General features: G+C 44.5%; 1 protein-coding gene across 1 annotated transcript in view; it reads left to right on the forward strand.

The window, feature by feature from the left end:
- The window catches only part of TGM5 (transglutaminase 5), a 42,278-nt gene that overhangs the window by 13,269 nt on the left and 6,757 nt on the right, over positions 1-22,252 (forward strand). The window contains exons 2-6 of the mRNA XM_037835421.1: positions 454-633; positions 771-1,016; positions 2,761-2,879; positions 5,358-5,486; positions 6,592-6,769. Coding sequence (XP_037691349.1) covers positions 454-633; positions 771-1,016; positions 2,761-2,879; positions 5,358-5,486; positions 6,592-6,769 — 852 coding nt within the window. The remainder of the gene's footprint in view (positions 1-453; positions 634-770; positions 1,017-2,760; positions 2,880-5,357; positions 5,487-6,591; positions 6,770-22,252) is intronic.

A 22,252-nucleotide genomic window follows, 5' to 3' on the forward strand; every position in this document is an offset into this window, starting at 1 on the left:
GAGAGCAGCTAACCCAGGGACAGATAACTCAGAAATTTGCTCCCAGGTCTGGAGGCTGGTACAGGAGCAACGGGAGGTAAAACTTGAGTCCAAGAAGGCAGATTCCTGCGTGAATCTGGAGACATGCTGTGTTGAAGGGAGCAACCAGACTTGGCCAGTCCTGCACAAGATTTGAACAGAGGCAAAAAACCATGTACCTCAGGGAATGAATCAGGGAGAAAGAGACAGAGGGTCAGAGAAGAAGGGAAGGAAAAGAGGAAGGAAAACAGACGCTTCTCCATGGTTAATCCTCCTACCCACCTTGTAAGCCTGGTATTATGGACTCTATTTTACCAACTTGGAAGGTGAGGCTCAGAGAGCCACTTTCTAAAGTTTGCACATCTAGTAAGTGGTGGACAGGCTTGCACCAGGCTCCATAACTCCACAACCCTGCTCTTTCTCTGCCCCACGCAGGGTTGGAGGTGGTCCTCACGGACCTACAGAGCTCCTGGAACAACTTGAGGCACCACACAGAGGAGATAAGCTCCACCCGCCTCCTCATCCGCCGTGGCCAGGCCTTCAACATCACCCTTTACTTCAGGAACCGGGCCTTCCAGCCTGACCTGGACAACGTCATCTTCGTGGTTGAGATGGGTGAGGACCCCAGCTAGCGCACAGAAGCCATGTGCATGCATGTGCATGTCTTGGGGGGAGGGCATGTCTTGGGGGGAGGGCTGTGCCTGGGGGCTCGGAGATCACTGCAGAGGGCCTCAGCTCCACTTCCCTCCCAGGCCCCCTGCCGGACCTGGCCAGGGGGACTCGGGCCGTGTTCAGCCTGGCAAGCCGTGGTGGCCCCAACAGCTGGATCGCTTCACTGGAGCTCAATGGGGCCAACTCCCTGGAAGTGAGCCTATGCGCCCCTCCTATGGCACCTGTGGGTCTGTACCTATTGAAGGTTCATATCGACTCCTTCCAGGGGTCTATCACTGCCTACCAGCTCGGAGAGTTCATTCTGCTCTTCAATCCCTGGTGCCCAGGTAAGGTGGGGTGCCTGGGTGGGGGGCCCTCTGTACTCATCTCTCTGTCAGTGCTGTCCCAGAGATCCAACCCAAGGATTTCTAGATGCCTATTCCCTGGTCACCCACATCAGCAACTACCCCCAGCCACCACCAACCAGGACAGGGAGCCCTTGCTATTTATTCACTTGTATAGAATTTCAAAATTGTGAGTTTTCTTGTAAAAGAAAACTATTACAATTAAGTTTGAACACTGTTAACATCTATCTCCACTATACATTTTTCAAGTTAACTCAAGTTTTTCATTATAAAAGTAATAGATGCACAGTGGTTGCACTGAATGTCTGTTGAATGAATAAAGGATAAAAAAAATTAAAGATATAAGGTGAAAACTAAAACCTCACAATATTCCCATTCCATTCTCCAGAGGAAATCACTCAACATTTTTTTGTGAGTAGTCTTATAAAATTTTTCTATGTTTAATCAAATGTGTGTGTATGTATGCGTATATACGATATACAATACATACCACATACCCCATATGGGATTATAGAATACATGCCATTCTCCGATTTGCTTTTTTCATTTAACAACTCCACTTTGGACATATTTTCCTATCATTAATTCTTTCTATCAGCCACAATTATTCTACTCTATGGAGACACCAAATGCTTCTTAACTAGTCCCCTATTTGCAGACATTAGACTGTTTCCAGATGTGCTTTTATTTAAACAAAAACAAAAAACAAAAAAACCTGTAGTGAATATCCCAGCACCACCTGTCCCACTAGCCCTGTCCTCTAAATCTACCCTGGAGGAGCAGGAGTGGGGGTGGAAACATAGACAAGGACATAGTATGGGTAGAATGAAGCGCGGGCAAAGAAGAGAGGGTGGGAAGAAGGGCAGGAGAGGAGGAGAATAGAAAATAGGTCTAGTGTGCTTTGGGGCAGAGTACAGACTCAAAAAGAACTCACTCCTTACTTAAAGGATGTTCTCCTTCCCATCTCCCCACAACCTTATCCCAAGGGGGGCCACCCCCTTACCTGCTGGGTGGTGTCAGAACCCTGGCTGACCCTCCAAACACCTGCCACTTTCCTGTCACTCTCTGGCTCAGAACTCTCACTTTCCAGCCAGGTGGGTTACAGAATTGCACTGAGGGAGGGCCACCTCCGAGCTGCGGGGTTGGGGAGAGTGGTATCTGTGGGGCCTTCTCTTCTGAGGTTTATACCCTACTTGGGTCCCAGGGAGACCCCATGTTGGGGCTAGGGATTGGGAGGGCTGCAATCAGTATCCCCAGCACCACACCCAGGATATTGGCCAGGAAGCCCCTTCCGCTAAAAGGTCCACCCGTAAGTTCTGATTGACTCTTTTCCAACCAGGATTACTTGAGTGTAGTAGAAAGAGTGTAGACTATGGAGTCACATGGGCTCTGTGTTCAAATTTCAGCTCTGTACTCATGTGAAATTTGGGCAAGTTACTTAACCACTCTGAGCCTATTTTCTCAACCTTAAAATGAGACTATGATTCCACCGAAGGTAAATTTTTATGATTCCACCTCAAGTTCATGTCGAGCCTGTTGCTGGTGTTGGGGGCATGGTGAAAGGTGGGTCTGTCCAAGGCCTCCCCTCTCATGCCCCAGTTGGTATTGGCCGGTGCCCTCCCCAGAGCATGGTTTTCATAGGCCCAACTGTGTCTTCTGAGATGGGAATGGGGCAGGAGGGGCAAGATGACTCTTCTCCTTTGTGTCCCCCCTCTTTGATTCCTAGAGGACACTGTCTACTTGGACAGCGAGCCTCAGAGGCAGGAGTATGTCATGAATGATTATGGCTTCATCTACCAAGGGAACAAGAACTGGATCCAACCATGCCCCTGGAACTATGGACAGGTGAATCTCAGCCCCGTTCATGCTCTGTGCAGGCCCTGGGAGTGTGGGGAGGGGGCAGTGGCAGCAGGATGGGAGGACTTCCCTCGTGCGAGGTTCACCCAGAACTGCTGACTAAATGGTAACCAAATTGGACAAGAAAGTTGTGTGATGTGACCATAGGGAGCTAGGAGAATGGCTACAGGAATTCGGGGTGCGGGATCCTTTCTTTACTGACCATGTCTGATTTGGACAACAGGATCTAAAGGGCAAGGGCAGCTAACGATGCCCCACCCAGTAATTCCACTGGGTATGAGGGTGAGAATGCAGGGGACAGCAGGGACGATGGCAATGATGGTGTCTGCTATTTTTGTTTGTGAAACTGTGTTTCCAGTAAGGCCCCATTTTTTGCTCTCTCACTCCATCCCTACAACCCTGGTGCAGCACCCTAAGGTCATCCTGTCACACCAGGGAATCTTGTCCCCTGAATATTGCAGCCAGAAACAGGGCTGATGGGCAGCAATGCATTTCCCTCACAAATACTATTGCCATTTTATTTTTAAATTTGTTTTGATTATGTCTTTTTTTTTCATTATAAAAGCAATACATGATTGTTTGATGTGCTTTGCAAAGAAACATGACAAAATGGGCACCTAGAACAGGGAGGATGTTCCCCTCCATTTTGTCTTCTATGCTTATTCTAAAAGGAGATTTTTGTTGTGAATAGCATCATGTTGATCCCACTGCCCTGCAGTTCCTACCTTTCCAAAAGCAGGTGCTCCAGGAATCAGTGCCAGGCCAGGGGAGAGATTTTAGGCTGAGTCCTGGTATCTGGAACGCTGTGGAGAGGGAGAGGTCTCAGAAGGGGTCTTGGCTGGGAAATCCTGGGGTCTCTGTGGAGCCTTGTATCGGTTTGATATGGGTTCCTCTCCTGGATGTGCCCAGACAGAAGTTCAAGTCACGTGGCCTTTAGGCCATGAGACCAGGCCCTGGGGTGGCTACGGCCAAGATGAGACATGGCAGCCTCAACTGACCATTCCCAACTCCTCTCTCAGCACGGGCAGACTGGGGATCCGGAGAGGCCTTGGATGGGAGTGTGCTGTCGTTTGTGAGAAACAGAAGTAAGGAGCTGCTGCTTTCTGAGCTGCGGTCCTTCCTTTTCTCTCTCTCTCTTTTTTTCAGTAAATGTAAATTGAATGCCTGCTCAGTGCCAGGCAGGGTGCTAGGTGCTAGAGAGATGAAAGTGAATAAGACACTGCCCCTTATCCCACAGCACGGTGGGGACTCAGACACATGAACAGGTCACTTAACATGCCGTGAGTTATGTAAAGATTGAGAAATGGGCATGGGGTGTTCTAGGAGCCAGGATGAAGAGCACTTTATTGGGCTTGGGATGTCAGGGGAAGCTTCCTGGGAGAGGAGATGCTTGAGCTGAGTTAGCCAAGTGGAGGAAGATGGGAAGAATATTCCAGGCTGAGGGACAAATTGAGCAAAGATACGAAGGTGAGAAATTAATGGTATGTCCTGCCACAGAGGTTAAAGTCGGGTGCTGCTGGAGGTAGGGGCTAAAACAGGGAAGGTCTTATGCTCCTTGCAGAGGAGGTTGGAGTTTTGATTCCAAGGGTCAGAGAGGGCCCTTGAAAGTTTTAAAGCCCAGAAGCAAACTGGTCAGGCTGCCTCCTGGGAAGAGGGATCAGAGAGAATCCTCTTGATTCTGTTTATTGCCGTGTGTTCCATGGGAATAAATTCATTCATTCAACAAAGATATATGGAGTCCCTATTATGCTAGGCATTTGTGCCAAATCTGGGATCTAGAGTTGTGAGATCTGGAGAGCAACAGAGCATCCACTGAGGCGGGGAAGACACTGATAGATTACATCATTATAAATGAGTCTGATGAGCGGAGGGAACATACCCAGTGCTATGATGCTAAATCAGGCTCAGGCTCAGGGAGGCCCCAGAAGAAGTGGCATTTGTGCCAAGCCCTGAGGATGAGGAGAAGTCAGCCTGCTACGGTTGGGAAGTTCCCACAGCTCACATACAATTAGTCATTCTGGAGCCCCACTGAATCACAGATGCCATGGCGAGTTGGCATCAACACCTGAGCAGTAACTGCCAATGATGAGGTGGGTCAGCAGATGGGAGATGGAGATGAGGTGACATGGTTTTAGCAAGAACATCCCAGGGGCTCCAGGAGTGTGGGGCTTGGGGTTGGAGAGGGACACACAGACTTTTCAGCCAGACTTACTGGGGAAAAAAAAATCCAGCAGTAGCAGCAGCCAATTCAAAATGAAGCGGGAAGGATTTGACTTGCCAGGCTCAATAAACATCCTAGGCAGGTGCTGTATGTGGCTGTTCTGTTAGACATAGCTACATCCCAAATGGGTTTACATTCTGCAAACACGTGCCATCAGAGAGCTGGGCGGGATGTGTCATGTATTTCTCCGCATATGCACATACTCCAGGCAAGGGTGCCTCACTTCTCTGCACTTCCCTTTGCAGTTTGAAGAGAATATCATAGACATCTGCCTGCAGCTGCTGGACAAGAGCCTAAACTTCCAGATCGACCCATCCACGGATTATGCTCTGCGGGGAAGCCCTGTCTACATCAGCAGAGTGCTGTGTGCCATGGTAAGGTCCAAGGAGAGGAGGCTGTTCAGGGGGAGCCCTGCCTGGTCACAGTTGCCCAGTGCAATGGGGATATGAAGAGCTGGGAGAGCCACTTTTTGTGTGTGAGACTGATGCCAAAATGTGGGTAACAGGTTTTCTCAGCTGAGCTCTGAAATAGCTGGGTGTGGGCCATCACCTCTACTAATTCCAGATTGCATGTTTTGAGAAAGACTGAGTGTAGCTCTGGTTTGAGTCATGTTGTTTGGGAAATGTTGTTATTGTTTCCAAATTTCCTTTGCTCTGAAGTATTTTTAAAAGCTCTCAGAGCCAAGCTCCAGCTTTGGGGAAGGGGGTGGTGGTGGTTCAGAGCTAGATAGAGATAGAATAATAAATTAACTAACAGCAGAGGACAAATCAGAATAGCTGCCCCCTCCCCCAAGCCCTACCTCTTGCTCTACAGGTTGGGAAGTTCCTAGGTACAATGAGGTCAAAGGTCTCCTTCTGTTCCAGTTTGCTAATGCTACCATTTTGCAAAACACCAGAAATGAATTGACTTTTATAAAGGGGGTTTATTTGGTTAAACAGTTACAGTCTTAAGGCCATAAAGTGTCCAAGGTAAGGCATAGGGTACCTTCACTGGATAAAGGCCATTGGCATCTGGAAAACCTCTGTTAGCTGGGAAGGCATGTGGCTGGCGTCCTCTTGCTCCCAGGTTGCATTTCAAAATGGCATTTTCCAAAGTGTTGCTCTTGGAGTGTTTTGTTCTCTCTTAGCTACGGCTGCTCTCCGTCTGGGCCTGTGTGGCTCTTTTTAAAGCACTCCAGTGATCCATAAAGACCTACCCTGAATGGGTGGGGCAATACCTCCATGGAAATAATCTAATGAAAGTTCTCACCCACAGTTGATTGAGTCACATTTCCATGCAAACACTGAACCCATAGGTTCCAACCTAATCAACACTGATACATCTGCCCCCACAAGATTGCATCAAAGAATATGGCTTTTTCTGGGGGACATAATATATATAAACTGGCATACCTTTCCACGAGCTTTTCAAGTCAGCTCATACATGTCTTTTAGGGGAAAAGGAATGCTCCTAACGCTTCTATATGTGGCTTCCTTTCAGATCAACAGTAATGATGACAATGGTGTGCTCAATGGAAACTGGAGTGAGCGTTACTTGGATGGCATCAACCCCGCAGAGTGGACCGGCAGTGTGGCCATCCTGAAGCAGTGGCAGGCCTCAGGCTGCCAGCCGGTGCGCTACGGGCAGTGCTGGGTCTTTGCTGCTGTCTTGTGCACAGGTAGGAAGCCTGGTCCAGAAGTGGAAAGGGCCTCCATGGAAAGATCAAAAAGTATAGTGGCCCATGCATTAGCCCTTCTGAACTGTTCTTGTCCCAGCCTCACCCATTCCCACCAAGGGATGTGTGGAAGGAAGCCCTTTCCAACTAAAATGTCCCATCACCAAGCTCAGGTTTCACCAATCTGGGCCTATTTCAGAGGATGGTTCTGAGGTGGAAATCACACACTCCCAGGACCTGTTGACCTTCCCTCTGTCTGAGCGTGGGCATCCCAATGGGATATTCCTAAAAGCCTGGCTGGGAATTGTCCAGGTCCAAAATAGGAATGAAATGAGAGGCCAAGTAATTAGAAAACTTATACAGGGTTGAGTGCTGTTTTTGAGCACAGAAAATGGACTTAATGAAGATGTGCATATGGAAGGGAAATATGCATCTGAGTTGCGGTATAGGCTGCGGGGCCAGAGCAAGATGACAGCCTAATAAAATGACTTTGAATTTGGAGTTCTCTCAAGTTCAGGGGACCCGGAGGCCTGATTCTGGACAGGGAGCTAGGGGTGGAGGAAAATGGAAGATAAGCTTTTCAGATAGGGTGTGGATGCTACATTAGTAGAAGAAAAGCTGAAAAAAAAATGCATATGGGGAAAAGAAGATAAATGGAAATTGGTTTGTGGGCAGCAAGAGGAATATGTAGAAAGAGGAGGTGGCAGTGGGGGGTGGAACCTTGATGGAACTGACACCTGGACATGAAGAACAGGAGGAGGTCAAACTTCTGCTCCTGGCCCTCACCCTCACCCAGCCCCCACCCCCTCTCCTAGGCCAGCTCAGTGCCTCTTGGCACGCACATCCATATACCTGACTTGGGACACAATCAGGAAGTTAATGTTCTTATTCACTGGGGAAAGAGGCCAAGTGAGATTATTGCTAACAGGACTCTCTAGTCCAACCAGCTGGCGAGATCTGTCCGTAACTTAGTATTTATTGAGAGCTCAGGCCTTTTGTATAGAAATTCCCTGTGTGACGAAACTTGGCACAGTCTGCGCATGTGTGTGCAGGGCACGACTCTGGCTCTTGGAGTCCAGAGCCCCATGTCAGCAGCCTTGGAGGAAGCCCAGAGTGCTCCGGGCTGTGGAACCACACAGGAGAAGCCCCAGTCTGCTCTCCAAGGGCACAAGAGGGTTTCTGTCAACACCGACAGAGAGTGATTTTGCATGCGTTGGTGAGGAGGAAGTCCTGAGCTTAGTCCTCCTTTGCATCTTGAATTGGATGCTTTCATACCCTGGGGATAAGAAATAAGTAATTCAACATCTTTTAATACCCAAAATCATGGAGATTTGTGTGAACTGGGAGGTATGAGTCATCCAAGAAGCAGGCACAACACCAAAAGGCAGACAATGGATCTTGTGCAAGAGAGAAAGAGAGCCTTTGTGGGTGTGGAAAAGCCTAGGGTCTCGTGGGCCTGGTGTGTGTGCGTGTGTGCATGTGTGTGTGTATGTTTAGGGGAAGAGGGCCAGAGGTTTGAGTATGGCTACCTAGAACTGAATAAAGAGAGGCAGATGGAGCCAGTGAATGGAAATTCTGAAACAGAAGCAGATCAATTAAAATGTTTATGAGATTCATAGCCCTTTGGTTACCTGAGACCAAAGAGTTGGGCAAGATGGATCAAATGTGGCTCAATCCAACCGTGGCTCAATCAGCACCAGCCTACCCCAAAAGGACCACTCTGTTGTTTACTGGTGAATATATTGGTTTGAGAAGCGCAATCATCCATCCAACAGTTCCTACTGAGTTCCTACACTGTACCAGGCCGTGTGCCTCAAGTGTCTTAGATGGGTAAGACCCACTTCCAGGCTCCATCTAAGTCAGAGTTAAGGATTTAGCAAGCTCCTTAACCCAATACAGCTATCAAAGCATGTTGACGATGGTGATTATTATTTGCTGTTGTTATTTCTCAATCACAGTAGCTGATATTTATGGAGGACTTTCTTTGTGTCAGGCACTGTGCTAAACACTTGGCAGCCTAGAGCAACAGTTAAGTGTGTGGGCTCTGAAGGCAGTTCGAATACCAACACTATCATTAATTGTCCGGGTTACCTTGGACAAGTTACTTAACTTGTGCCTCAGTTTCCTCATACATATGATGGGGAATGTAATGGCACCTCACAGTGTTAATGAAAGGACTAGTTTATATACGCAGAATGCTTGGAATAGTGCCTGGCTAACCTGAGTATTCAGTATTACCTTGTTTGAGCCCCTAAATGACTTAATGATATGGCCTCTGTCATCATCTCCATTTTGCAGATGAGGAAGTTGAGTTGCAGAGGCTGTCTCACACCACGCTTTCACCCCTGAGCCACAGTGCCTCACAAACATTGCTGGAAGCTGCCATTTTTCCAGCACCCACTGTGTTTCAGGCACACACTGGGCACTTTCACTATTTCAAATCCTCACAACCACCTGCAAAATAGGTATCATTACTGCCATTTTATAGATGAGAAAACTGACCCTTTAAGCAATCAAGTGACTCACCTGACTCAGAAATGCATTCTCCCCTCTGCAGTCCTGCCTCCAAGTGTTGGCTTTTTTGGATGGCAACATACTAATTTCAATTTCCTAAGGAAAAATCACAAAGGCAGGTTTTGTGTACAACCAAGATAAATTGTTGGACTGGCTCTTCCCTTACATCCATTTAGTTGGCTGTTACTTTGGGAATTTCAGAGCAATTCTGGCCTACCCCTCCTGTGCTCAGGGCTGGCTGCCCCACAGCTTTAGGTCATTGGGCTCTCCCTGTCCTGGCCGTCCCCTCCTTGTGACAGGGTCAGGACCCTGTCCCCTTGACTGAGGTCTGTCAGGTAGCCTGGATGCCTTGAGCTGCAGCAAGGGAACAGAGAGGATGGCAATGTTCTTTTGCCTGAAAAATCTCCCCAAAAGCCGGGCACCAAAAGGTCACAGTTTGTATGAGTTCATTTATATGAAATACCCAGAATAGGCAAATCCTTAGAGACAGAAAGTAGATTCAGGGTTGCCAGAGGCTTGGCTGAGGGGAGAAAGGGGTGTCACTGCTAATGGGCATAGGGTTTCTTTTTGGGGTAATGCAAATGTTCTGGAATTAGATGGGATTCTTGCACTACCTGTGAATATACTAAAACCCACCGAATTATATACCTTAAAAGAGTGAAATTTATGGTATGGAATTATATCCCAATTAAGCTGATATATATATAAAGCAAGGCATCCTGGAAATGTGTCTGGTCTGTTCTTGCCCATAACTGCTTGGGACAGGGATGGAGGGTAATAATGACTTGGGGTGGAGGATCGAGGGCACTAACATGAGATTGTGAGGTGATCTCTAGGGCATCACCCCCTCCCCTCTAAACGGTGTGTGTATGTGGGGTGGGGGAGCTGTGGGAAATTGGAGCAGGAGGTGGGGGGGCTATTTGATTCAGACTGGGCTCTCCCCTCTCCAATCAAAGCAGCCTCACTTGTAGGACTTTTATATATTGAGTCTCAACTTATGATTTGGCTTGCATATAGGGCCCTCTGCTTAAAAATTTTTTTTGACAATCCCTGGCCTCAATGTTATCTAAAATTTCTTCTAACTCAATCATGTAGTGGCTTCTATAAAGTATCTCACTATCTTCATTTCAGTATAATAACCCTTGTTGTCACTTTTTTTCCTGAGCTGTTAGCTCTCAAAGAAGGGACCTCAGCCAAGACTGTGGCAGCAGCTGCATTATTTTCTCCCTACCTCTCTTCAGATCCTAGTCCAGACTTTCTTTTTTTTTTTTAATCTTCATTTTATTGAGATATATTCACATACCACGCAGTCATACAAAACAAATCGTACTTTCGATTGTTTACAGTACCATTACATAGTGGTACATTCATCACCCAAATCAATCCCTGACACCTTCATTAGCACACACACAAAAATAACAAGAATAATAATTAGAGTGAAAAAGACCAGTTGAAGTAAAAAAGAACACTGGGTACCTTTGTCTGTTTGTTTCCTTCCCCTATTTTTCTACTCATCCATCCATAAACTAGACAAAGTGGAGTGTGGTCCTTATGGCTTTCCCAATCCCATTGTCACCCCTCATAAGCTACATTTTTATACAACTGTCTTTGAGATTCATGGGTTCTGGGTTGTAGTTTGATAGTTTCAGGTATCCACCACCAGCTACCCCAATTCTTTAGAACCTAAAAAGGGTCGTCTAAAGTGTGCATAAGAGTGCCCACCAGAGTGACCTCTCGGCTCCTTTTGGAATCTCTCTGCCACTGAAGCTTATTTCATTTCCTTTCACATCCCCCTTTTGGTCAAGAAGATGTTCTCCGTCCCACGATGCCAGGTCTACATTCCTCCCCGGGAGTCATATTCCACGTTGCCAGGGAGATTCACTCCCCTGGGTGTCTGATCCCACGTAGAGGGGAGGGCAGTGACTTCACCTTTCAAGTTGGCTTAGCTAGAGAGACAGGGCCACATCTGAGCAACAAAGAGGCATTCGGGAGGAGGCTCATAGGCACAGCCGTAGGGAGGCCTAGCCTCTCCTTTGCAGCAACCGTCTTCCCAAGGGTAAAACCTGTGGTAGAGGGCTCAACCCATCAAACCACCAGTCCTCTATGTCTGTGGTCATGTTAGCAACCATGGAGGTGGGGTAGTCGAATACCCCTGCATTCTCCACAGGCTCCTCAAGGGGCACTACATCTTTTTTTTTTTCCTTGTTTCTCTTTTTTTTTTTTTTTTTTAACTTTCCCTTCTTTTTTAAATCAACTGTATGAAAAAAAAGTTAAAAAGAAAACAAACATACAATAAAAGAACATTTCAAAGAGACCATAACAAGGGAGTAAGAAAAAAACAACTAACCTAAGATAACTGCTTAACTTCCAACATGTTCCTACTTTACCCCAAGAAAGTTACATAATATAGCAACATTTCTGTGAACTTGCTCCTACTATATCCATTAGGAATTAACAGACCATAGTCATTCCTGGGCATCCCCAGAACGTTAAATAGCTTATCTGTTCTTCTTGGATTATTGTTCCCCCTTCCTTAATTGCTCTCTATTGCTAGTTCCCCTACATTCTACATTATAAACCATTTGTTTTACATTTTTCAAAGTTCACATTAGTGGTAGCATATAATATTTCTCTTTTTGTGCCTGGCTTATTTCGCTCAGCATTATGTCTTCAAGGTTCATCCATGTTGTCATATGTTTCACGAGATCGTTCCTTCTTACTGCCGCGTAGTATTCCATCGTGTGTATATACCACATTTTATTTATCCACTCATCTGTTGAAGGACATTTGGGTTGTTTCCATCTCTTGGTAATTGTGAATAATGCTGCTATGAACATTGACGTGCAGATATCTGTTCGTGTCACTGCTTTCCGATCTTCCGGGTATATACCGAGAAGTGCAATCGCTGGATCGAATGGTAACTCTATATCTAGTTTTCTAAGGAACTGCCAGACTGACTTCCAGAGGGGCTGAACCATTATACAGTCCCACCAACAGTGAATAAGAGTTCCAATTTCTCCACATCCCCTCCAGCATTTGTAGTTTCCTGTTTGTTTAATGGCAGCCATTCTAATCGGTGTTAGATGGTATCTCATTGTGGTCTTAATTTGCATCTCTCTAATAGCTAGTGAAGCTGAACATTTTTTCATGTGTTTCTTGGCCATTTGTATTTCCTCTTCAGAGAACTGTCTTTTCATATCTTTTGCCCATTTTATAATTGGGCCAACTGTACTATTGTCATTGAGTTGTAGGATTTCTTTATATATGCAAGATATCAGTCTTTTGTCAGATACATGGTTTCCAAAAATTTTTTCCCATTGAGTTGGCTGCCTCTTTACCTTTTTGAGAAATTCCTTTGAGGTGCAGAAACTTCTAAGCTTGAGGAGTTCCCATTTATCTATTTTCTCTTTTGTTGCTTGTGCTTTGGGTGTAAAGTCTAGGAAGTGGCCGCCTAATACAAGGTCTTGAAGATGTTTTCCTACATTATCTTCTAGGAGTTTTATGGTACTTTCTTTTATCTTGAGATCTTTGGTCCATTTTGAGTTAATTTTTGTGTAGGGTGTGAGGTAGGGGTCCTCTTTCATTCTTTTGGATATGGATATCCAACTCTCCCAGACCCATTTGTTGAAAAGACCATTATGACTCAGTTCAGTGACTTTGGGGGCCTTATCAAAGATCAGTCGGCCATAGATCTGAGGGTCTATCTCCGAATTCTCAATTCGATTCCATTGATCTATATGTCTATCTTTGTGCCAGTACCGTGCTGTTTTGGCAACTGTGGCTTTATAATAAGCTTCAAAGTCAGGGAGTGTAAGTCCTCCCACTTCGTTTTTCTTTTTTAGAGTGTCTTTAGCAATTCGAGGCATCTTCCCTTTCCAAATAAATTTGATAACTAGCTTTTCCAAGTCTGCAAAGTAGGTTGTTGGAATTTTGATTGGGATTGCATTGAATCTGTACATGAGTTTGGGTAGAATTGACATCTTAATGACATTTAGTCTTCCTATCCATGAACATGGAATATTTTTCCATCTTTTAAGGTCCCCTTCTATTTCTTTTAGTAGAGTTATGTAGTTTTCTTTGTATAGGTCTTTTACATCTTTGGTTAAGTTTATTCCTAGGTACTTGATTTTTTTAGTTGCAATTGAAAATGGTATCTTTTTCTTGAGTGTCTCTTCAGTTTGTTCATTTCTAGCATATAGAAACATTACTGACTTATGTGCATTAACCTTGTATCCCGCTACTTTGCTAAATTTGTTTATTAGCTTTAGTAGCTATATCATCGATTTCTCAGGGTTTTCTAGATATAAGATCATATCATCTGCAAACAATGACAGTTTTACTTCTTCTTTTCCAATTTGGATGCCTTTTATTTCTTTGTCTTGCCAGATTGCCCTGGCTAGCACTTCCAGCACAATGTTGAATAACAGTGGTGACAGCGGGCATCCTTGTCTTGTTCCTGATCTTAGAGGGAAGGCTTTCAGTCTCTCACCATTGAGTACTATGCTGGCTGTGGGTTTTTCATATATGCTCTTTATCATGTTAAGGGAGTTTCCTTCAATTCCTACCTTTTGAAGTGTTTTTATCAAAAACGGATGTTGGATTTTGTCAAATGCTTTTTCAGCATCTATTGAGATGATCAATTGATTTTTCCCTTTTGACTTGTTAATGTGTTGTAATACATTGATTGATTTTCTTATGTTGAACCATCCTTGCATGCCTGGAATAAACCCCACTTGGTCATGGTGTATGATTTTTTTAATGTGTCTTTGGATTCGATTTGCAAGTATTTTGTTGAGGATTTTTGCATCTATATTCATTAGGGAGATTGGCCGGTAGTTTTCCTTTTTTGTAGCATCTTTGCCTGGTTCTGGTATTAGATTGATGTTAGCTTCATAAAATGAGTTAGGTAGTGTTCCATTTTCTTCAATGTTTTGAAAGAGTTTGAGTAAGATTGGTGTCAGTTCTTTCTGGAAAGTTTGGTAGAATTCCCCTGTGAAGCCATCTGGCCCTGGGCATTGATTTGTGGGAAGATTTTTGATGACTGATTGGATCTCTTTGCTTGTGATGGGTTGGTTGAGGTCTTCTATTTCTTCTCTGGTCAGTCTAGGGTGTTCATATGTTTCCAGGAAATTGTCCATTTCCTCTACATTATCCAGTTTGTTGCCATACAGTTGTTCATAGTATCCTCTTATAATTTTTTTAATTTCTTCAGGATCTGCAGTTATGTCCCCTTTTTCATTCATTATTTTGTTTATATGGGTCTTCTCTCTTTTTGATTTTGTCAGTCTAGCTAGGGGCTTGTCAATCTTGTTGATCTCCTCAAAGATCCAACTTTTGGTGAAATTTATCCTCTCTATTGTTTTTTTGTTCTCTATGTCATTTATTTTTGCTTTAATCCTTGTTATTTCTTTTCTTGTACTTGGTTTAGGATTGGTTTGCTGTTCATTTTCTAGCTTCTTCAGTTGATCCATTAGTTCTTTGATTTTGGCTCTTTCTTCCTTTTTAATATATGTGTTTAGTGCTATAAATTTCCCCCTTAGCACTGCTTTTGCTGCATCCCATAGGTTTTGGTATGTTGTGTTCTCATTTTCATTCGTCTCTATATATTTAGCAATTTCTCTTGCTATTTCTTCTTTAACCCACTGATTGTTTAGGAGTGTGTTGTTTAACCTCCAGGTATTTGTGAATTTTCTAAGTCTCTGATGGTTATTGACTTCTAATTGTATTCCATTGTGGTCAGAGAATGTGCTTTGAATAATTTCAATCTTTTTAAATTTATTGAGGCTTGTTTTATGTCCCAGCATATGATCTATTCTGGAGAAAGTTCCATGAGCACTAGAAAAGTATGTGTATCCTGGTGATTTGGGATGTAATGTCCTGTATATGTCTGTTAAATCTAATTCATTTATCAGATTGTTTAGGTTTTCAATTACCTTATTGGTCTTCTGTCTGGTTGATCTATCTATAGGAGAGAGTGATGTGTTGAAGTCTCCCACAATTATTGTGGAAACATCAATTGCTTCCTTTAGTTTTTCCAGTGTTTCTCTCATGTATTTCATGGCACCTTGATTGGGTGCATAGACATTTATGATTGTTATTTCTTCTTGTTGAATTGCCCCTTTTATTAGTATGTAGTGGCCTTCTTTGTCCCTCAAAACATCGCTGCATTTAAAGTCTATTTTATCTGAGATTAATATTGCTACACCTGCTTTCTTTTGGCTGTAGCTGGCATGAAATATTTTTTTCCATCGTTTCACTTTCAATTTCTTTGTGTGCCTGTGTCTAAGATGAGTCTCTTGTATGCAACATATTGATGGTTCATTTTTTTTGATCCATTCTGCGAATCTTTATCTTTTAATTGGGGAGTTTAATCCATTTACATTCAATGTTATAACCATGAAGGCATTTCTTGAATCAGTCATCTTATCCTTTGGTTTATGTTTGTCATATATATTTTTCCCCTCTCTCTATTAATATCCTTTATTGTACCCATACCGAATCTCTTTAGTACTGAACCTTTCTCCAAGTCTCTCTGTCCTTTCTTTGTTTCTCTGTCTGTAGGGCTCCCTTTAGTATCTCCAGTAGGGCAGGTCTCTTGTTAGCAAATTCTCTCAGCATTTGTTTGTCTGTGAAAAATTTAAGCTCTCCCTCAAATTTGAAGGAGAGCTTTGCTGGATAAAGTATTCTTGGTTGGAAATTTTTCTCACTCAGAATTTTAAATATATCGTGCCACTGCCTTCTCGCCTCCATGGTGGCTGCTAAGTAGTCGCTACTTAGTCTTATGCTGTTTCCTTTGTATGTGGTGAATTGCTTTTCTCTTGCTGCCTTCAGAACTTGCTCCTTCTGTTCCGTGTTTGACAGTGTGATCAGAATATGTCTCAGAATGGGTTTATTTGAATTTATTCTATTTGATGTTCGCTGAGCATTTATGATTTGTGTATTTATGTTGTTTAGAAGATTTGGGAAGTTTTCCCCAACCATTTCTTTGAATACTCTTCCTAGACCTTTACCCTTTTCTTCCCCTTCTGGAACACCAATGAGTCTTATATTCGGACGTTTTATATTATCTATCATATCCCTGAGGTCCATTTCGATTTTTTCAATTTTTTTCCCCATTCTTTCTTTTATGCTTTCATTTCCCATTCTGTCATCTTCGAGGTCACTGATTCGTTGTTCAACTTCCTCTAGTCTTGTACTATGAGTGTCCAGAATCTTTTTAATTTGGTCAACAGTTTCTTTAATTTCCATAAGATCATCCATTTTTTTATTTAGTCTTGCAATGTCTTCTTTATGCTCTTCTAGGGTCTTCTTGATTTTCTTTGTCTCCCGTACTATGGTCTCATTGTTCATCTTTAGTTCTTTGAGTAGCTGCTCTAGGTGCTGTGTCTCTTCTGGTCTTTTGATTTGGGTGCTTGGGCTTGGGTTGTCCATATCATCTGGTTTTTTCATATGCTTTATAATTTTCTGTTGTTTTTGGCCTCGTGGCATTTGCTGAACTTGATAGGGTTCTTTTAGGATTTGTAGACCAATTGAAGTCCTTATCTCTAATTTATCAGATCTACAGCTTCATGGAGTACACTTTCTCTAACTAACCAGCAGGTGGTGTCCACGTGCCACCTGTTCTCCACAAGCCAGTTCTCCCCTGCTTAGCCTTTTTGGTGAGTGGGGGAGTGAGTCTTGTGGGGTCCAGTTGGTGTACCAAGCTTGCGTGTGTAGTTGGTGTTGCCTGCCCTGTATATGGGGCGTGTTTCTGGGCAGTCAGGGAGGGGTGGGGTGGGTCTAACAATCAAATCTCCCTGGTGATCCTAGAGTTTTAAAGCTCCTGCAATAGTCTAATCCTTCAGTTCAGTCCTGCCACAGTTTGTCTCTGCCACTGACCCACAAGTCCTTGGTATTGGCGTATGGCTCCTGAGACTTGCAAGTGGGCCCCTCTTCCAGGCCGTGCACCCCGGGTCCTCTGTTGAGGGATAACTGTGGTATGTCACGGGTGAGTGCCATCCCCCCAGGGCAGTTCTGGGCTGCTGGGCTGTGTAGGGAGGCTCCCAGTCTGCTGAAATGATGGCTGAATGGGGCTTTGTTAATTCACACTGCTCTACCTTCCCAACTCTGGGACAATCAGCTGAGGTTGCAGGGAAGGCTAATGTCCACGCCCAGTTTTGTGGTGTGTGCCTGTTATTTGAAGCACTTCCGTCACACTGGGTTGTCTGGGGCAGTTCTGGGCTATGGGGCTGGCGATGGGCAGGAGTGTTTCCTGTCCACCAGGATGATGGCTGTGAGCGGACAACCCCCTTTTCTTGGGAAGTTGTGGTGTTTAGTGAATTTTCTCAGCCACTGGATTATTGCGTTTTGTCTCAGAGCTCTCCTAGTTCTGCTCTTGACTTGACCTGCCCAAATTGCAAGTCTTTGAAGCTTTCTGTATTGGGCTTCTTAGAGTAATTGTTTTAGAAAAAGAAAAAAGGATTAAAAAAAAAAAAAAAAAAGGGTCCTCTTCAGAGATCTAATGGGTTATTGAAATGCTAAGAGACAAAGCAACCAGGGCCATTAAGGAAAGGTCCACAGGGCAGAGAGATCAGCTTTTCTTCAGGATTTGCATATGCACCTCAGGGCCTGAGCTCGGGCCTGAGGTCTGCCCTTCCCCTTTCTATGTTCACCAGAACTCCAAAAATCCTCCGCTTTTATTTTGGAGTTTTTCGTGTTGTTTTTTTTCTATGCCTGTCTCCTCTCTGCTGGGCTGGCTGCTCTCAGATTCTCTGGTGTCTGGTCTCAGTCTATCTGTGGTTGGAGTTTGGATCAGTAGAATGAGTTTCCGATAAGGGCTGCCACTGCAGTTCTCTGTTCTCCTTCCCGGAGCTGACAGCCCCTCCTCCCCTGGGACTGAGCCTGGCAGGGAGGGGCGCGGGTCCCCTGGCCGCAAAAACTTACAGATTTCGCTGATCTCAGCAGTTCCACATTTTCATGAGTGTTGTATGAAGTGTGCCCAAAGTCAGATTGCTCTGTGGTGTCCAGTCCACGCAGTTCCTGGCTTTCTACCTACTTTCCTGGAGGAGTAACTAAAACATACAGCTCACCAGTCTGCCATCTTGCCCCGCCTCCTCCAGACTTTCTTTTGCTCAACGCCCTGGCTGAAACACAAATCTACCATTATTTTCCATCGATTCATGGGACATCAAAGATTTTTTGGAATTTTCCATCATATGGCGAGCACTTAGGAGAGGGCTTGGCACATAGTTTAACATAAGTGTTAGCTATTATTATTTGGAGACTGTTTTGATCTCTGCCTCTTGTACTCCAGAGATCTAGCTGGGCCTTGTTCAAAAGGTGTTTCCAGCCATCCCCCAAACTTTAGTTGCCAATCCTCTCTACTACTTCTTTTCTTTATTTCCTTCCTTTCTTCTTTGGAGTGTTGAAGTTTAAATTAATCACATTCCTCATTTCATGGCATTTATCTTCATAAATGCCTTTTTCTTTTTTTTAATCAAGGAAAAGTTGCATAATTTACAGGTTAGAAAGTTTGAATTCAGGATTATATTTCTACACTTTGTATGTAACATTGAATATTTTCCTCAATAAGGAAAGGGAAACTAGGTTATTTATCCCATAAATATTTTCAAATCTTTTTTAAATTCATTTTTATTGAGATATATTCACATACCATGCAGTCATACAAAACAAAGCGTACATTCAATTGTTTACAGTACCATTATATGGTTGTTTTTTTCCCTTTTATCCTCATAACCCATTCTTGCTCACCTCCCTCCACCATTGGAAAACACATTTTAAAAGTGAAGTTGCACTCTTGAAAGTAGGAATGTCTTTCCTTTTTGTATTCTCTGCTTCTAACCCACTGCAGGGTCCATAGCAGGGGCTCAGCGCATGACTGAATGTTTGCTGAATGGCTGAATGAAGAAACATAGTTATTAATGCTGGGGATGTGGTGCAATATACCTTGGAAATACTGCTATCTTTTCCCAACTCTAGCATCTTGTCCACCTTGCTCAGGTATCCCTGCATGATTGGGGATGCATGTATGTACACTCACACAACACACATGTCCTGTATGAGTTTCTCTTTTATGAAGGAATCAGCTCACATAAAATTATCAGTGGAAGGGTCACCTGGATCCCATGTCAAACAGTGTGCCATCAAAACCATTGTGTGCAGAAACCTTGTTCACAAGTTAAGGACAACTCACTTCAACTGGAATTTAATGAATATCTGCTCTGTGCCCAGCCCTGTGCTGGGAAGGAAGAAAGCAAGAAAAATAGCTGAATGAGTCCTACTCTAGGGGGATTTAGCATCTGGCTGATAAAACAAATATAGGAAACCATAGAGAGCTTAATCCTGTGCTAAAACGTGTGGCACAGATGATTGGGATGAGTCAAGAGCATGAAAAGAGAGATCAGCCTGGTGTGGAGTTGGGGGCAAAAACTTCACAGTGGGGGGTGTGTTGACACTGAGGTGCTGCTGGGATGCCCAGTGAAGTCACAGTGGGGTGGGCAGCAGTTCAAAGCATGCTTTGAGATCAGAGAAATGTTCAAGTCTGGCCCCAGCTCTCCCCTTCCTAAGCATCAAGTTTCTCACCTTTAAGTCGGGATAATCATGGGGTTTGGTGAAGATAAATGAGATGCAGTGCTTGGCACCATGCCTGGCACCTGTGACAGTGATGATGCCATTGACCAGAAAGGGGGGCGGTGAAGGGCCGCTGGTTTAGACTGAAAGGCAAGGTGGTTGGGGAATGCGTTGAATGACGGCGAGGTCTCCATTCAGGCTCAGGATTCAAATTTAGGAGTCATGGGCAGAGAGGTGCGAGTTGAAGCCACAAGACAGGATGAGCTCTTTGTGAGAGGACAGAACAAGGACACGGCCCCTGGAAACATGTGCCCATATGAACTTGGCTGCACAGATTTGAGCGTTGTTAGCTCCCTTATGGTGATATTGAAGCTAAAGTCTTGGCTTTGCCCCACCATAGAATCATTCTGTTTGTTTTTGACAGGCTGTCCCCCATCCCCACCCAGTCCTCTCACAAGCCATGGTGAGGTCATGTGTAAACACAGATGGGTTTTCTCTCTTGAAAGGAACTTTAAAAAATGAGACCAATTACCTGGGCTAAGGTGGAAACTGCCCATCAAGCCGAGTTTAGCAGGAGTTGACACCACCATTGGCACGTCAGGGGGACATTCGTAAAATCACAAAACAGGGTGAGAAAAGGAGCCTTGCTTCCTGCTCTCCTGCCCACCCCTCCTTGGCACATTCTCATTGCTGTGTTATCCACCTTCCTGACTGTACTTTTAGCATAAATATGCCCACACAAAGCTCCTGAATCCCTCGCTTGCCTCACTCTGTCTCATGTTTCTTCAGTGGCAACTTTTCCAACCTTCACCGTCACCTCTGAGTCTGTCCTGTGTCAACGCCACCTACCACCCACCTGTCAGCTCTGCCCACTCCCTGCCCTAGTTCTTGGGCTCTGTTCAGACTTGCCTTGAGAACTCAGGGTTCCCCTTTGGGAGCCCTCTTCCAGCCCGGGCCACATCCAGGAGTATGTCCCCACCCCGGCTGGAAATGCTTCAGGCCAAAGTGCAGAATAAGCTAAAAACTATAAGCATGTTAAATATATTTATTATGAGTCAATATTTAAACTTAAAAACTGTAAATATTAAAAACCAAAAATGTCACAGTAGTATGTGGAAAGAACTCTTAGAAAAAACTACACTTTTTGACTCAGTCATTTTACCTCTTAGAATTTGTCCTGAAAGAAAAAACAAAAGATCAACCTACAAAGATATTCAGCACAGCATTGTTTACAACAGGGAATAAAAACTGCCAACCAACCCCAAATCACCACCACTAAATGTTTGCTCTTGGTGAATATTTGATAACATGGGAGAATGCTTGGTGTGGATAGTCAGGTGAAAATACTGGAATGTTGAACTGTGTGCACAGTACTGAGAGATGGGCTCATTAAGAGCACCAGCTTAGCAGTGAGATCTGGATTTGAGTAATAACTCTGCCGCTTACTAGCTGTGTGACTAGCTTGGTCAAAATAGCTGATTTTTCTTAGCCTCTGGTTCTTCAGAAAATAGGGATAATAACAGTTGTCTTGAAGATGTGTGTAAAACACTCGGCAGCATGCCTGGCTGGTAGAAGCTATAATCATTGTCATTATCATCATCATCATCATCACTATTACTGTTTAATTGGGAGGGCTGTCACTGCTGGAATGGAGGGGACCAGGATTTCCAGGGTATTTGGTGGTGGGATAGACTGGGGAAGATTGCTGTACTTAAAATAGCAGAATGAGGGAAATATAGCAGAGGGAAAAGGAAAGAAGTTGGCCAGCAAAGCGGAAGGATGCCCCTCGGGAATGAAGACAACATTCTACCTCTTTTCAAAACTTGCTCTACTAGGCATTGACTCACTTTTCTAAGCTTTGTTAGACAGTTCTTTCCCCTTCCTTGCTTGATTTGTGATGCTTTCCTTGAGGGGCTTCCAGGATAACACACTCATGGAAAGAAGGGAAGTCAAAGCCACAGAGTTCTTTGCCTGAGAAACTGACGGTCTCAGCCAAGTATCCTAACCACAGGAAGGAATTAGAATTGTAGCAATTTGATTTAAAGATGGAGACTTATGGCCAGGAGAGAAGAGGATGAGTCAGTCCCCTGCGTTTTGCTCAAGAAGGTGTGCCTGTCCCACCCTGCTGGCATGGGCAGAACCAATAATATGCCAGACTTTCTGTTGGCCCTGGGAGTTCTTGTCTGAGCAACCAGCATTCCAGTCTTGGCACAAGTCTCTCCCATGAGCCTGGGGGAGAGGAATGCAGCAAAGCGGGGAGGGAGGTTGGAAATAGCCAACCTGGTGCTCCAGACAGCTCCTGCCTGGTCCTGCAGGTGCCAAATGAATGACTTCCCTAGGCCCAGGGCCCTAAGCCCAGGAACCCACAGAGTGCTGAGTCCTCAGCCACATGCGGTTGTTCTG

The sequence above is a fragment of the Choloepus didactylus genome, chromosome 4 (assembly GCF_015220235.1).
Source record: "Choloepus didactylus isolate mChoDid1 chromosome 4, mChoDid1.pri, whole genome shotgun sequence".
Lineage (NCBI taxonomy): Eukaryota > Metazoa > Chordata > Mammalia > Pilosa > Megalonychidae > Choloepus > Choloepus didactylus.